Source organism: Chelonoidis abingdonii, chromosome 14 (assembly GCF_003597395.2).
Source record: "Chelonoidis abingdonii isolate Lonesome George chromosome 14, CheloAbing_2.0, whole genome shotgun sequence".
NCBI classification, from domain to species: domain Eukaryota; kingdom Metazoa; phylum Chordata; order Testudines; family Testudinidae; genus Chelonoidis; species Chelonoidis abingdonii.
Genome location: NC_133782.1, coordinates 24,455,669 through 24,472,987, shown reverse-complemented (window position 1 = coordinate 24,472,987; position 17,319 = coordinate 24,455,669). Strand labels below are relative to the sequence as shown.

At 43.4% G+C, this 17,319-nt stretch overlaps 1 protein-coding gene across 5 annotated transcripts in view; it reads right to left on the bottom strand.

Moving 5' to 3' along the window:
• Positions 1–17,319, bottom strand: part of PTPRT (protein tyrosine phosphatase receptor type T) — a 715,857-nt gene that overhangs the window by 38,075 nt on the left and 660,463 nt on the right. For all 5 annotated transcript variants that reach the window (XM_075072298.1, XM_075072299.1, XM_075072301.1 and 2 more), the window contains one exon: positions 4,133–4,220. In XM_075072298.1, coding sequence (XP_074928399.1) covers positions 4,133–4,220 — 88 coding nt within the window. The remainder of the gene's footprint in view (positions 1–4,132; positions 4,221–17,319) is intronic.

The window sequence follows — 17,319 nt, the reverse complement described above, 5'->3', positions numbered from 1 at the left end:
AAGGGGGTTCCAAAGAGGATGGATCTAGACTGTTGTCAGTGGTAGCAGATGACAGAACAAGGAGTAATGGTCTCAAGTTGCAGTGGGGGAGGTTTAGGTTGGATATTAGGAAAAAAATTTTCACTGGGAGGGTGGTTAAGCACTGGAACGAGGTGGTGGAATCTCCTTCCTTAGAGGTTTTTAAGGTCAGGCTTGACAAAGCCCTGGTGGGATGATTTAGTTGAGGATTGGTCCTGCTTTGAGCAGGGGGTTGGACTAGATGACCTCCTGAGGTCCCTTCTAATCCTGATATTCTATGATTCTGTAAACTGTTGGAAGCATCATTAACTCCTGCTATGTGCTTTGAGAGTCACACTCAGAGGGATCACAGAGTCCAGCTAATAGCACCATGCCTCCTGGTTTGGGCTCAAGAAGAGTAAGGAAGAGGATGCTACGCTGCTGCCCAGGACCCCTGAGTCTGGGAGAAAAGATTCCTTTTGATACCTGAATTCTGCTTGATTTCTGGCCTGGCCTCCTGGCTAGTGCATACTCTCCTGGTCCTGTGTCCCAGCAGGGAAATTATGTAGATTCCACTGGAGTCAAAATTTTTGTTTTTGTTTTTGTTCCTCTCCAGGCATTTTTGCACAGGAGGGATATGTATAAGGCCCCCAATGGTCAGTCCTTCAAGTCACTGCAAAGACTTCCATTGATTTCAATGGATGTTGGAACAGGCCCATAGGTTCTTCAGATATCTCCTTTCTTCCCCGGACCCTTTCTTTCCCTTTAATGGCATCCATCCTGAGACACCTCAGAAATTGTGAGGCAAAGAATTTCATTCCATTTATCTGTTCCTATCTCTTCTGTTACTAAACTCTCCTTCCTGTCTCTTACAAGGTCTATTGTCTCCTCCTCTGGACTCTTGATTCAATACGTATTTGAGGGGAAAAAACTCAATCTTGTTATTTATCTTAAGCTCGTGTGCATCCTTCCTCTCCTTCTCTACCTCCACTTTTCTTATCCATGCCTTTTCACCCTCTCTGCCTCTGCACCTGAACTTATATTACAATGTTTTAGACCCTGCAAACACCTCTTCCTTAGCTCATTACATTTTGCATTTCCATATTCAAGAACATCACCTCCTCCCTCTTGATTCCTACTGTATTTATATTTATAGCCAAAAGGCAGCACAACACTTTGTCAGACAATTCTTCCTAGTTGTTAGTACCTGTTAATAAATATTGACCCCTTAAATCCCGTTTTTTATTGTAGATTAAACTCCTTCACATATTGATTATTCTGCCAGACTCTTTATGATATTAGAAAAGAGCATGTTTGAATTCTAAGGCCAGAGTGTTGGTTCTTGACCTGTAAGTGACCTGGATTCAGGAACTTCATGTGATCAAGTATTGGGCTTTACTTCATTATGGTTGGTGCCTCCAAATCTGTGGGATTATACATGTCAGGGAAAAGACTCATTAAACTGATAAAAAAAGTCTATAGAAGTCAGTTATAAACAAAACAGTGTGACTGATAAGGGATTCATGTTATAGCAGATGTTTTCTGTAATGGCCTGTGTGATTGATAAGGAATAATTGTTATTACAGATGGGTTCTGTAATGGATGAAACAATGACCCATTGAAAGATGTTTTTAACTCAGTAAAACTGCCGGTTGTAACAGCTGTCAGTAATAATGATCAGATTAGAATTCCCTTTAGTTTATTGATCATGTGACCTAAAAATTCTGTAAAAGAAATTCCATAAGTAATTAGGTAAAACAAAAATGTCAGAACAAGACACACAGTGAAATTAATTGTGGGAAAGCAATTTTCCTTTACAAAAAGGAGTTTCTCTGACTCATGCTCTATAAAAGACAAGGGATTTGAAAATCAGATGGGCGAGTGCTAACTGCTTGAATCTCATCATTTACAGAGGAGAGAGACACAGAGGCCATGTCTTTACCTTATATCAAGGGTCGGAATGTATCTATTATTTCTGTATTCTGTATAGTGCTCTACTAATCTCAGATAGTTAATCTTTGATTAAATAATTCCATTTGAGTCTATTTCAGTCTCAAGTAATTAACTTTAAGCATGCAACATTATGGACAGTTCCTCACTGTGTCATTTCCCATTCACCTTGTTTGATTTCACTATGTGTATTTTTCCCATGTGCTGTACTTGTTCGTGATCTCTCAAGTCCTAAATTGGACAGTAACTATAGCTTAGTTGCTTCTGTCCTCCATCTTCAGTCATGTTCCCTGCTTACTCAAAACTACCTGAACAAATTGTCTCACATATTTTCCTCATTACATACACCACTCATAAATACAAGATACTTTCTTCTTCAAAAACACTGGACAAGCATTCACTCCAGTATTACCATCTTCATTTTACAGATGGAGAAACAGAAGCAAAGAGGCTAAGTGACCTGCCCAATGCCACAGAGTAAATCAGTTGCAAAATTGGGATTAAACTTAAGGAATTCCTGATTTACATTCAATCTCATCATTATTCCTCTAGATCAAAAGGTTTCTAACCATTTTACACCATGCCCAATAGCCTGTTGCTTGAGTTGTTGTTTTTATATCATTGGTGCCACAGATATGGAAGCTGGAAAATAAATGATATTCAAAATGTATTAGTGGACCTCAGTTCATGATTAGGCAGGCTCCTAATGCTACAGAATTAGTTCAGTTTCTTTTTTCATTTTTTCTATTTGTTATAGTGATTTCATTCTGTTTAGACATGAGCCTGAGCCATAAACTTAGGATCCAAATCTAGATCTTCCCTGCAGGCAGATGGAAACTATCTAGCTCCAGGGTTTTGGCTCAGACCCATTGTTTAATTCTGTTGCTGCATCAGATTATGCCGGTTAAACCCACGTCCAGCTGGAACACAGACAAACCAAACAAAAAAACAAAAGCAAAAAATCACAACCAACCAAAATGTGTCAAACTTGTTCAAACTAAATAAAATTAAAAGATTTGGTTGGGGTATTGACCAAGTGTCTAGGCAGAGGAAGATCTTATTTTATCCAGCACAGTTTACCCATCCTGACTAATTATTATTATTTTATACATCACGTTGTGCTAGGAACCCTATGAACACACAGTAAAACACTGTAAATTCTCCAGAGTAGGAACTCAATCTAAATGGTCAAAACAGAGAAAAGATGTGAAATAAGCAATATTATTAGCCCCATTTTATGAATGGGGATCTGAGACAGACAGACAGATGGTCACTTCTCCCAGGTCTCCCAGAAAGCTGGGCCAGATCCAAGAACGAATTCTAAATCTGATGAGTCAGAGTCAAGTGGCTTAACCATAAGACCATTCTTTATGTTTGCAAAAAGGTATTTTTCCCCTGGTCAACTTAAAATGTATACATGCATGGTGTCTAATTTCCGCCCCCCCCCCCCACCCATTTGCACTAGCATGACTCACTTTACTTCAATGGAACTCTCAAAAAGTGTTCGTTTGTGTTCCTGGGTCAATTTCTTATATCGATGATCTAATACATGGGTTCTAAAATAGCTTCCATGCTGCTGAACATATCTCAATAGAAAGAGAGGGTCTCACACATCTCCCATCTCATTTACAATCTCATAACATCCCTGTAGCAACTACACCAATTGCTTACTTTAGCAGGTAGGATTGGGAAATGTTTAATGTTATTTTAGCTGTCAATGTGATTTAGGAGGAAACAGGAACAGAGCTTACTCCATATAAGCAACCAGCTCTCTGGAGACCACCAGTGAGTGATCTACAGACTAGAGTCTATCAACTTCTAGTCTAAGGTAAAAATTCTGTTCTCTGATGCACATCTCTGCTCTGATATTCCTAGTTGCCCCTTGAACTCCCATTTGTGGTACTGAAAGCTCTGTGTATGTAGAGATAGAACAGACTATTGGCGTCACAGTCCACTGTGAAAATCTGACAGTGGGATTTTGCCCTTTAGTACAAAATCTGAAACACACAGTGGGGGAGGAGAGGGGAGAGAAATCATAATAAGAACCTTAGCCTGCAACTAACTAATCGAACTGTTCAAAGGCTGGGCATTTTGAGCCATTTTTCTTTATTTAGGCTCTCGAACATTTGTCCAGATGCTGACAAACACATACAGTAAGCTCAATTTAATTTGAATTTGCACCTACAGGAGATGATGTTCCCATATCTATTCTTATTGCGGTTTTCATCTTCCTTGGCCGTATCCCAAGATGCCGTCTGCCCCTCGGGTAGTGCCTGAAAAATAAACAGTGGAAGAGGGTTTATAAAAAGAATGGCCAATGCCTTCTGGTGATTTAACATGACAAAGCTGGGCAAAAATAAAGGCGATGCATAATTCCGTACTCAATCAACCAACCAGCTGTTCTCCAGGAGGAAAAGGCATGTCGGATTATGCAAAAGGGCCAGCTCTGCAGAGACCATTAGCACCCTTTGACTTATGCTGGCTAAGAACCATTTTCTTTGTGCAAGTATGGACCTAAAGGGAATGGGGAAATGCATTTGCTTCTGGCGGCATATTTATAGAGTGAGCGACGTTCCCCCTGCAGCTCAAGGTCTGTGCGGGTTTCACACACATACACCCCTGAGAAAGACCAGATGGCTGAAATGCAGAACTCAGTCTTATAGGATATTTAAATGGAAAGTACATAAGGTGGTTTCTCCTATTTCTGGATTAATAACAGTGGGATGCCAGTCTTCAGTAGCCACACAATACGAACCTTCTGCTAGTTTTCTTAAAGGAAGTCCTGCAAGGCTTTGCCACCTGGCCCAGACAGAAGGATATTATAGCCATTCTCTTTGTACTACACAGGGATTGAGAATCAAATGCTGCATAAAATGTACACCCAGACACACAGCTAAAGGACATGGCCACAGTTATAAACCTGGGATTTGTTTCTTGGAGGGGGAGGTCCTACATCCCACTCCTCACATTTGAACCACCCTCTGACTTGGTCACATGAGTCCTTCGGATATGAACATATGGACAATTTTCCAAAATGACGATTCTTATGGAAATAGCCAGGAAAAAGGCACATCTCCTTGGACATGGCCAAGTAGGCAGACTTTCCCCTTGTGGCTCGAAGTGTCTGTAAATTGGGATGATCATTCAAGACATGGCCAGGGAAACTTCAGCATGGGCAGTTCAGAGAAGCAGGAGCAGCATTCCCTTTTGGGACACAGCTGGCACTAACCTTCTTTTAGTGCCACTTGCAGAGCTTCTCACAGCTGAGACAGAAAACCACAAACATGAATTCTCAGCTGTAGTCCCATCCTGGCTTTGCTCAGGGTTGGGAATGTAAACGGACATGCCTACATACCTTCCCCTGAGATTTTCTGTCACTTTGCTATACCCAGGCATGATTTGTAAGCAAATGCAGAGTTCCAAGAGAATAATAGCAGTGTTACAAACTATATTATTTAGGATTCTTAGGAAATAATGGTTCTTTTAATTTAACCCTTGGAGACTTTATTTTGCCTTCACTAGTGCGGGTGGTTTGCAATAGCCCAAATTTGAAAATAAACTCACATGCATCTTCACAAGCCATCCAGGTCTATTATTCTGTCTGAGTGCGGATGGAAGAGAGACATAACAACTAGGATCTACAAACCTGACACTGCAATAAAACATGATCTGAGTGACTTCCTGGGAGATCCTGAATTTCCTCTCATAGAGTTCCAGGACAGATAATGTCAGGCACATCTATGAGTGCTGTTGACAACAGTGAAGGCAAGACCCAATTCAAAAGCCCAGGAGCAAGAGGTGATAATAGTAATTGGTGAGGGCTTTGATCACACTTCTATTTTGATCACACTTCTATTTCCTTTTACAGACAGTTGCTACATAATAGCAGCTAATCTCCTGGGCAAAAAAATAAGCATAACAAAGTGGGTGTGGGAGGCTCATTTTCATCTTCAAAGGGAAGGGAAAAGGGGGCCCTATTTTTACATTAGGATCTAGTTACAGTAGATTGACCAGAGCACGGCAACAATCATTAGCAATCTAATCAAACTTTTGAGAAGAAAAAAAAAATCCCACCTCATCATATTTATACCAGAGTGATGCTGTCTTGTTCAGCCAAAGGGGATGCAGTTAGATCCAATAAAATCCATATCATTAGGAAAGGGATTGATAATAAGAAAGAAAATATCATATTGCCTTGATATAAATCTATAGTACGCCCACATCTTGAATACTGTGTGCAGTTCTGGTCGCCCCCTCTCAAAAAAGATATATTGGAATTGGAAAAGGTACAGAAAAGGGCAACAAAAATGATTAGGGGTATGGGACAGCTTCCATATGAGGAGAGATTAATAAGACTAACTTTTCAGCTTGGAAAAGAGATGACTAAGGGTGGGATATGATAGAGATCTATAAAATCATGACGAATGTGGAGAAAGTAAATTAGGACATGCTATTTATTCATTCATATCACACAAGGGCTAGGGGTCACCAAATGAAATTAATAGGCAGCTGGTTTAAAACAAACAAAAGAAAGTATTTCTTCATACAATGCACAGTCAACCTGTGGAACTCTTTGCCAGAGGATGTTGTGAAGGCCAAGACTATAACAGGGTTTAAAAAAGAATGGGATAAGTTCATGGAGGATAGGTCCATCAATGGCCAAAATGGGCAAAGATGCAAAACCATGCTCTGAAGTGTCCCTAGCCTCTGTTTGCCAGAAGGTGAGAATGGGTGACAGGGGATGGATCACTTGATGATTACCTGTTCTGTTCATTCCCTCTGACGTACCACCAGTGGCCACTGTTGGAAGACAGGATACTGGGCTAGATGGTCCATTGGTCTGACTCAGCATGGCTGTTCTTATGTTCAAATAACCCTATCCTGCCATTGATTTGAGCATGAAACTTCCCATTTAAATTGATGAGGATTTCTGCTGAAAGAAACCACTGGCCCGATACGACCTCAGAAGATTCAAGAGGAAGCTTATGACTGTTCTTCTCATTGAACATGGAGTTATTTTACACTATACTAAGATATCAATCTCTGTTTGAATGGAAGACACAGATTCCCTGTTTGAGGGTACCATTTGTGCAAATACTTTTTCATTAGCAAGATGAACAAATTGGAGTAACTGCACCACTAACCTCTGTATCTCTGATCAGCAATGAGGCAGGCAGAGGTGTGGCTGTTAATATTTGCATCTACAGCTGAAATGGAAGTTGTGATGGGGCAGCACCACCCCGCACCAGCCCCAGCAGTGTCAAGCCAGTAGCACTGAAGGCGGAAGTCCCGCCCCATACTTACTGGGCATGCTCCAAGTCCTCTGGGAGTATAAAAGGAGGAAGCCCAGCTCAGTCTGGGCTGGCAGCCACAGCAGAAGGACCTGCAGGGGAGGGATAGCTCAGTCGTTTGAGCATTGGCCTACTAAACCCAGGGTTGTGAGTTCAGTCCTTGAGGGGGCCATTTAGGGATCTGGGACAAAAATCTATCTGAGGATTGGTCCTGCTTTGAGCAGGGGGTTGGACTAGATGACCTCCTGAGGTCCCTTCTGATATTCTATGATTCTATGACCTGACTGGGAAGCTCCTGCGGATGACCAGCCACTGCCAGCAGAGGGCTGGGATCTAAAGCCTCTCCAGGCTGGCTCGAACCCCTACCACAGGAGGAACCTGGGGAGGCAACTGACTCGGAGGCCCACAGGGAACCTAGAGACTCGTGGGAGACCGTAACACTCAAGCCAGTAGGAAGCGACCCAAGGGGATGATGGACTGGTACCTTGCCCCGGCAAGCCTCAACATATTTTGGCAGGACCCTCCACGCTGAGCCGGGGCAAGGTCCTATGCTGTGGTTAGGGCCGGAGGCTGGGACTCAGTGGAGTGGGAGAGCCTCTGGCCACTAGGCCACATTGAATGGTAAGCAGAGGCACAAACCCTCACAGAAGTGCAAAAGTAACAAGCACAAATTAAACTGCATCCACAAAAGGGAGACCACATCTGAAATTCTACCCTAGAAATTTTATTTATATAACAAGAATTTCTGCACTGCTGAGATGAGACAGAATTTCTGTTACCGGTGTAATATAAAAAAACTTGCAACTAGTTTTCATTCTGCTAGTTTGAAAATCAAAATAATTTTATCATTTAAAGCAGGGTAGATAAAAGTCATGATTAAAAAAAATCAAAACAATTATTCAAATTTAAAACAGATGTTTTATTTATGTGTTGCTAGCTCTTTATTTTTTTCTCATTTTATGCTCAAGGGTGACTATTCTGCACTTGTTTATTTAGTTAAGCGCTTTCTGGTCGTTTGTAGAATTTCAGTGTTCACAAGATGTGGGTCTTAATTTTCAATGCTCTTTTCCTACAGAAGTTTTTGTAAAATGTAAATAAGATCCCTACCAGTTAGGAGACAAAGAGTATTTATAATTTATTATATAATTTACAGATAACAAAAGGATTCTATTCTCTCAGATGTACATGGAATTTGTAGCTGGAAGTAAGGACAGTGAACTGAGTGAGTGGTGAACAGAGGAGAAGCCATCAGAGAGAGCTTGCCTGGGAGTTTGCCTGTGGTGGGGAGTTCCCACAGAGTTTTTGCCTTTCAGGCTTCTGTGAGCAGTAAATACAACATCTGAAGAGGCTCTTAGAAGGAAGACAGTATGGATAGTGAGCGATCAGCTGTTGTGACCTACACAGGATGTGCCATGGTTGTCTTTCTCCCAGAGTACAGAAGTGACTTCGTCTGCATGAAGTGCAAGCTGGTCTTCATATTGGAAGAGAAGGTTAAAGGACTAGAGACCCAAGTATCAACCCTGTGCTGCATCAGAGAAAATGAAGACTTTCTGGATAGAAGTCAGCGTTTGGTACTGCAGGCACAGCATGCTAAAGAATCAGAGAGGGCAGTGCAGAACGGAGAAGAAAATTGGCAGCATGTAACTTCCAGAAGAAGAAAGAGGAGAACCCATGTAACCCCAATGTGGATAGAGGTAAGAAACCATTTTCAGGCCCTCTGCACAAGTACTACAGCAAAGAATGGTCTGGAAGAGTCATCTGACGGAAGAGGTAAGAAGGAGACCCCATTGTCCAGATGGCATGGGATGCATTGTCCTAGGGATGGGGGTTCCACGACCACCACTCCCAAGAGGAGGAGACAGGTGATGGTGGTCAGGACTCCCTCGTAAGGGGGATGGTGTCATCCATCTGCCGTCTAGACCTGGAAACTCCAGAAACGTGCTGCTTGCATGGAGCTAGAATTCAGGATGTGACAGAATGTCTGCAGAACTGATCAAGCCCTTGGACCGCTACCCCTTCTTACTTCTCCATGTGGGCACCAATGATACTCCCTGTGGGCACCAAGAATCACCTTGAGTGGGTCACTGCAGACTACGTGGCTCTGGGAAGAAGGATAAAGGAGTTTGTGGCACAAGTCTTGTTTTTATCCATCCTCCCTGTTGAAGGAAAAGGCTCAGATAGGGACCATCAAACTGTGGAGGTAAATGCGTGGTTGCGCAAGTGGTGTTGGAAAGAGTGATTTGGATTCTTCAACCAGGGGATGCTGTTCCAGAAAGGAGGATTGTTAGGAAGAGATGGGATCCACCTAATGAAGAGAGGGAAGAGCATCTTTGCAGGTAGGTTTGCTAACCTAGTGAGGAGGGCTTTAAACTAGGTTCGCTGAGGGATGGAGACCTAAGCCTGGAGGTAAGTGGGGAAGTGGGATACCAGGAGGAAACACAAGAAGAAGGATGTAACAGGGGAGGACTCCTCATTCATACTGAGAAAGTAGGGCAGTCGGCTAGTTATCTTAGGTGCCTGTACACGAATGCAAGAAGCCTGGGAAACAAGCAGGGAGAACTGGAAGTCCTGGCACAGTCAAGGATCTATAATGTGATTGGAATAACAGAGACTTGGTGGGGTAACTCACATGACTGGAGCACTGTCATGGATGGGTATAAATTGTTCAGGAACGACAGACAGGGGCAGGGCCGCCCAGAGAGGGTGGCAAGTGGGGCAATTTACCCCAGGCCTGGGGCCCCCATGAGAGTTTTTTGGGGGCCATGGAGCAGGGTCCTTCACTCGCTCCGGGGGCCCCAGAAAACTCTCGCGGGGCCTGGTCCCTCGGAGCTTCTTCTGCTCCCAGTCTTCGCTGGCGGGGGTCCTTCTGCTCCAGGGTGGAAGGACTCCCCGCCGCCGAATTACCACTGAAGTGGGACCTGCCGCCGAAGTGCAGCCGGGTTTTTGGTGGTAATTCAGCGGCAGGGAGTCCTTCCGCCCCGGGTCCCGCTTCGGCGGTAATTTTTGGAGAGCGTCAGAGACAAATTTCTGGTGCAGGTGCTGGAGGAACCAACTAGGGGCCGTGCTCCTTTTGGCCTGCTGCTCACAAACAGGGAAAAATTGGTAGGGGATGGAAACCTGGGCATCAGTGACCATGAAATGGTCGAGTTCAGGATCCTGACACAAGGAAGAAAGGAGAGCAGCAGAATAGGGACCCTGGACTTCAGAAAAGCAGATTTTGACAGCCTCAGGGAACTGATGGGAAGGATCCCCAGGAAGGCTAATATGAGGGGGAAAGGAGTCCAGGAGAGCTGGCTATATTTTAAAGAAGCCTTATTGAGGGAGCAGGAACAAACCATCCTGATGTGCACAAAGAATAGCAAATATGGCAGGCGACCAGCTTGGCTTAACAGAGAAATTGTCAGTGAGCTTAAACACAAAAAGGAAGCTTACAAGAAGTGGAAACTTGGACAGATGACTAGGGAGGAGTATAAAAATATTTCTAGAGCATGCAGGGGTGTAATCAGGAAGGCCAAAGCACAACTGGAGCTGCGGCTAGCAAGGCATGTGAAGGGTAACAAAAAGGGTTTCTACAGATATGTTAGAAACAAAAAGGAGGTCAGGGAAAGTGTGGGACCCTTACTGAATAGGGGAGGAAACCTAGTGACAGATGATGTGGAAAAAGCTGAAGTACTCAATGCTTTTTTACCCCTCAGTCTTCACAGACAAGGTCAGCTCCCAGACTGCTGCACTGGGCAACACAGTATGGGGAGGCGATGCGCAGCCCTCAGTGGTGGAAGAAGAGGTTCAGGACTATTTAGAAAAGTTGGACATACACAAGTTCATGGGGCTGGTTGTAATGCATCCAAGGATGCTGAGGCAGCTGGCTAATGTGACTGCAGAACCACTGTCTTTTAAAATTAGTGGAGGTCTCAGACAACAGGAAAAAGGCAAATATAGTGCCTATCTTTTAAAAAGAGAAGAAGGAGAATCTAGGGAACTACAGACCAGTCAGCCTCACCTCAGTCCCTGGAGAAATAATGGAGCAAGTCCTCAAGGAATCCATTTGAAGCACTTGGAGGAGAGGAAGGTGTTCAGAAGCAGTCATGGATTTACCTGATTGCCTTCTATGATGAGATAACTGGTTCTGTGGATATGGGGAAAGTGGTGGACGTGATATACCTTGACTTTAGCAAAGCTTTTGATAAGGTCTTCCACAGTATTCTTGCCAGTAAGTTAAAGTAGTATAGTCTGGATGAATGGACTAAAAGGTGGATAGAAAGCTGGCTAGATGGTCAGGCTCAACAGGTAATGATCAATGGCTCCATGTCTAGTTGGCAGCCAGTATCAAGTGGAGGACCCAGGTTCGTCCTGGGCCTTTTTACAATCTTATCAATATTCTGGATGAGGTATAATTCGCACCCTCAAACAAATTCATGGATGACATAAGAGGTGTAAGGCAGATAAGATGGAGTGTAGGATAGTCCAGAAGACCTAGATTAATTGGAGGATTTCGCCAAAACATCTGATGAGTTAAACAAGACAATGCAGAGTCCTGCACTTAACAGAAGAATCCCATGCACTGCTGACGACCGACTGCTAACAGCATTCTGCAAAAAAGACCTGGGATTACAGTGGATGAGAGCGCCGGATATGATCAACAGTTGCCCTTGTAAGAAGGCAAAATGGCATATTGACTGGCATTATAGCTCTGCCAGCGAAGAGGAAGTGATTTTCTCATCTATTGCACATGTGAAGCACATCTGATTACACCATCCAGTTTGCCCACTACAGAAAGACTGAACAAATTGGAGAGACCCACAGAGCAATGAAAATGTTTAAGGCTGGAGCACATACTTATCAGAGAGCTAGAACTGCTTATTTAGTCTGCGAAGAAAGATAAGGGGATTTTGATAGCAGTCTTCATTCACTGAAGGGGAGGTTCAAAAGAAGATGGAGATAGTGTTCTCAGTGTGGCAGCTGACAGAACATGACCAGATGCTCAAGTGCATGCGGAAGTCTAGGTTGGAATTGAAAAAACTATTCACTAGGACGTGGGAAGCACTGGAATGGTTACCTAAGAGTGGTGAAAGTCTCCATCCTTAAGTGTTTAAGACCTGGCTTGACAAAGCCCTGGCTGGGAATTTAGTTGGGTTGACTAGATACTCTCCTAAGGTCTCTTCCAACCCTAATCTGTCATGATTTTATGAAGGATAAAAGCCAACTTTACCACTCCATAATAGCCAGCAAGAAGTCCATCCTGAAATCCTTAGTCACCACAAAATCCAATAAAATAAAATAGCCCGGAGTCAGCATGGGATATTGCAATACCTATTCACTTCTGGTAGTTGTATCAATCTTCTCAACCACAAATGAAATGAATTGCCATCTGCTTCCTGACCTCCACACAGGATCAGTACTTTAGTCTCATAAGGAACTTAAGACTTAGAATCGGGATCAATTCAGAAGTAGAAGTCTCTTAGAAGTAGTGAATGAGTGACATTTAAACATGCCATGTTCCACCACATTGTGCCTCATTCTGGAGCCCAATGTTAATCAATCTCCTTTCATCTAACTAGTCACATTTATTATACTATATTATGGATATCATAAGAGGTTAAAAAACACCCTCTGCACCACACTTTGGTATTGTCCTCAAACCTCGAGTCCACTAGCCAGACAGTTTGAGTGTTCTGCGCGTATCTTAGCTGTCCTAGACTGCACTCTTCTACAAGAGCTCTGATGTTGTTCCTGGACTTTGAGCCACTCACCGCAGCTTAGATCCAGTCCCCGAGGCTCTACCACCCTACTAGGACCATATTGGCTCGATCTCCCCACTGATTCAACATCCTTCTCTATTCCCTCTTAGCCCTGGTACTTCTCCAGCTTCTCATTAACCACGTTCTGATTGTGATTAGTCACTAGCACTCTTATCGAATTCACACGACCGCTTATTCTGCTCTTTCTACTTACACACTGCATGTCTGGCCTGACTTGCACATAACTGTGCGTCCGTCGGACTGGAATCCCACAGATTTAGCCTGCTATTTCTACCTTTCACAACTCTGCGAATCTCCATCGGTCTTGGGAGTCTAGCCCATAGCTGTGCAGATTCTCTGGGTACACAATGCAGCCAACTGGGTGGCCGTCGTGTTGCCTGTTCTCCTGTTTCTTACACCCTGCCACTATTGTTGGCTGCTCTGAGGCCTCTCTGCACAGTCTCATCCTTGTCTCTCTATGGTAGACCTCCTGTTCCAAGATCAGGTGTCAGAGCGGTCCTGTGCTTCGTCCATTGTCATCGCTAGCTGTCTTTATCCCATCCCTCCAGCACTGTAGAGTTCTCCAATGTAGCCCCTCAGCATTGCAGATGGGTACATTGTCCATGAATAGCTAGCTTGCAGGTCTTCTCTTGACTTCCTCCATGTTGTGCTCAGCCATTCAGGCATATCTCTCAGCTAGCTCATGCTTTGGCCATCTTACTAGTACTTTCATGATGTTCTGTTCATCCTAGGATAGTCGGCCTTTGACGTCACGCAAGCCCCGCCCGTCTTCTTTCGGCTGGATATCAGTCTCGGTGTTGACTGGGTGGAAACCTCGCGTACTTGTAGGAGTTCCGGTTTCACATCGCAGCTCCATTGTCTTTCTTGGCCAGCTCGACTATAGCCCGTAGGGTATCGTATACCGGAGCGATCGGTGTGCGGCGTGATCTTGTTCTTCCCATGGAGCTAAAGCATCATCAAGGACCATGCTTATTCTTGGACTACTTGAGCTTTCTGAGCTCAGCTTGCTTCTCGATCGTGGCTCCAGTGTCTCAGGTGGCGCGCAGTGAAGACGTTGTAGCTGGTCTTATGTCTGCTATTGCCCGCTGGTAGTCCACCCATCAGTCTTGACTACACTACCTCTTCTCACTACCATACGGCGCACTTCTCCAGTCGAAGACATCCGATATACCTCACTGTAGTTGTGCTCAGGCTGATTAGCGATCGATCTCTTCAATCTTAAGCATACAGCTGATGATGATCCATGTAAGGGTTGCTGATGGGTATTCCACTCCTAACACCTGTAACCACTATGCTCATCTTCTTTGATTATCTGCTGAGGGGTTTAAAGCCTAGCAACGAGCGGGACAGTCATCCACCTTGGACTCAGGCCAGCACTTGACTGGCCACTGTGCAAGTCTGCAGTGACTTACCAGGTGTGTTTCCATTATCCCATGAGTTTCTTGAGAAGTCCTATGTAGTGTCCTGTTGAACTTGATATTAAGCCCATTACATATCACAGATCACGGTGTGCGGCATGATAAGGCTCCGTATAGCAATCCAGGCGGGCTCAGATCGGTCTGTCTACACCTTGATTTGGGCGCAGCTGCTTCTAAGTCAATAGCATGCGTTTGAGAGCCTTCTGAGTATTATTGCCCAGTGCCTTTTGAGCTGGTCTCATGTAGCCCATGTGGTCGCACGTAGCTTGTAGCCGATGAATGGCTATAAGAATTCTCATGTTGTGGGAGCAGGTACTGCCAGGTAGTGGCCGGTTCTGTTCCCCTTCATGTCTTCATGACACACTTCCTTCCTTGTTACCAGTGTGGTGGAGCTGCTGCTAGCGCTGGTTCATCCTGTTGCTAGCGTTCATCACGCTGTAATTTCTTAGCCAGTAGTGGATCATTGTCTGCCAGTGCGTCCAGCTCTTCATTTTTTACCCGCGCTGATTCTTCACTGTATGGTACGTTTCTGTTCTGGGAGATTGCTGTGCTCTGTTCTCAGGTCCTGCAGCCACTTTGCACTGGTGTTATGAGTCTTCTCTTTCTCCCATATGTTCTTCCAGTATTTATTCCATTTATTCCATCATTCCATCCATATTCCATTCCAATTGATGGAATATATATATATATATAAATTTATTAAATAACAGCACTCGAGAAGGGTCTGGTCAAACACTGAGCCATAGGTATATCAGATGTGCAAAAAAATGCACCTGCTTCTTTTTTGCTGACAAATCCCTGCATTCGAAGCGTAAACCGAGTGCTCACACAACACCAAATGCACACACAGATCCTGCTTTCTGCACACCTAACAGGCACGTATGTTTTAGCAGCACACTTGACTTAAAACTTTGCCATTATTACAAACTTATGGGAGAGAGAAGTACCTTTAAAATAAATCTGTGATTCAACTTCCCAGCAGTAGCATGGGAAGAAAATTTGCAGAGATAAGAGACTGCCATGGATGAAGGATGATCCTGCCTCAAACAGATGTTTCATAATAGTAAAATTATTTGATATCACATCACTAAATAGATTGTAATTTATGAGACCTGATGCCAAAGTAAGGTAGAAAATCAGCTTTTTAAAGGAGAAATGTATTTGTAGGTGACACGGGTACTAAACTATATTATATATAAAAACACAATATATGGAAGAGGCATAAAACAGAGGTCTAGTCCATTTGTGATTAAAGATCTTGGAGCGCTTTTTGCAAAATAAAGTTGTCAGCCTTCTGTTCAGCCAAATTCCAAATTGGGACAATATATTCTGTCAATTTGAAATAACCCTTAGTAGCTTCAATAGGATATGGTCATCCTCCCTAACTTTGTAGCGTTGGTGGTGGTGGCTGTGGCTGCATTTTGGCAGTGAGTGAAGCATTCCTTACATACTGTGTACTGAAAGCCAAATTCTTCTCTCTTAACAGATCAATCAAATCTAGACGATTTAAGAGCAGTTGTGCCCCTTTAATCCAGGGCAGGATTTTGCATGTGATTTGTGAACCTGCAGAATACCCAGTGGTATCTCTTGGAGTGAAATAGATTATGTAAATCTACAGTATATCATTATCATTATATATACACATGCCTAGCACTTTCTGGGGAGAGGCCTATGTCGTGGAGCTGGAGTTGCATTAATATTTTTATGCTAATAAGTTATTTTGAAAATTACCAACCCCAGTGCCAAGAGCCACGTGCACTCTAGAGACTGTTTATTTTCTCTTTTAGCATCAAGACCTAAATCTTTGGAGCATCTGCAGGACAGTGACGTGCAAACTTCATTATTGTTCATGTGGGCAAGGGGTTACTTGAGTAAATCCTCTTTAGACCTATAAGAGAATAGACCCCATTGTTTCAATATTAAGCAAAGCCCATTGATTAATTGTCAACCTAGCATGTAGGATAGTGGAGATGCTTGTTATTGAGCCCTATCTGCTCTCTGCCATCCTATAGTAACTAGAAACATTCACCATTATGTGTCTATAATGTCATCAGATCAAAACAGGGCTATTTGGCTTGCACAGAAAAGTAATTCCCATATTCTTTTTATAACAATATAAGCCAGCACAAGTGCTGCATGCCCTATGCACTCTTACTCACAGTATTTAAAAATAAACTGCTTTCATTAAGTTGCACATTTCTCACAGCTGCTGTTATTTATGAATCATTTTAAAGAAGCTGCAACATATCACCTTATGGCCACCCCACAAAGTTTATTTCACTCATTACCATTACAGCTTGCCAGAACTGAATTTCATTCGTTGATTGTGCTGGTTCCTTCTCTTCCTCATTCCTACCCCTCTCCATATAGGTGCTGCATAGTTCTCTTCCATATCCTCCTTGGTCTCTCATTATCTTTCTTTCTACCATCTTTTTCTCCGATGTTCTCTAATTCTCACCACCCTGTTGGGTTTTTTGCCCTCTTTTTAATAACTAGCTTCTTATCTCTCACTTCTGAGCCAGAGGTTATAGCACAATGGAAAAGCCAGTAATTCTTTAAAGGTATCTCTTGCTTTGAGTTTACTGTTCCACATGCAGCTCGTGAATTTGTGCTTTAATGATCAATTGCTACAAAGCATTTGGGAATGCAATGGAGTAGAAATCAAAAGAAAAAGCTTACTTTGCTTATCCAGACTTTGCTTGCATTACTTTAGTCATACTACACCAATGATAATGGGAGAAGGGAGCTCTGATTCTTTCCCTGTTTCACCTGTTCAGTCTCTGCTATACCCGCTCTTTTGGGGAAAGGGTAGCCTTGGACTCTAAATTATAATCCACACTCACAAAGGAATGGATCCAATGGTCTTGTAAATGTTCTCCATCTCCTCTTACAATGCTAGAATCC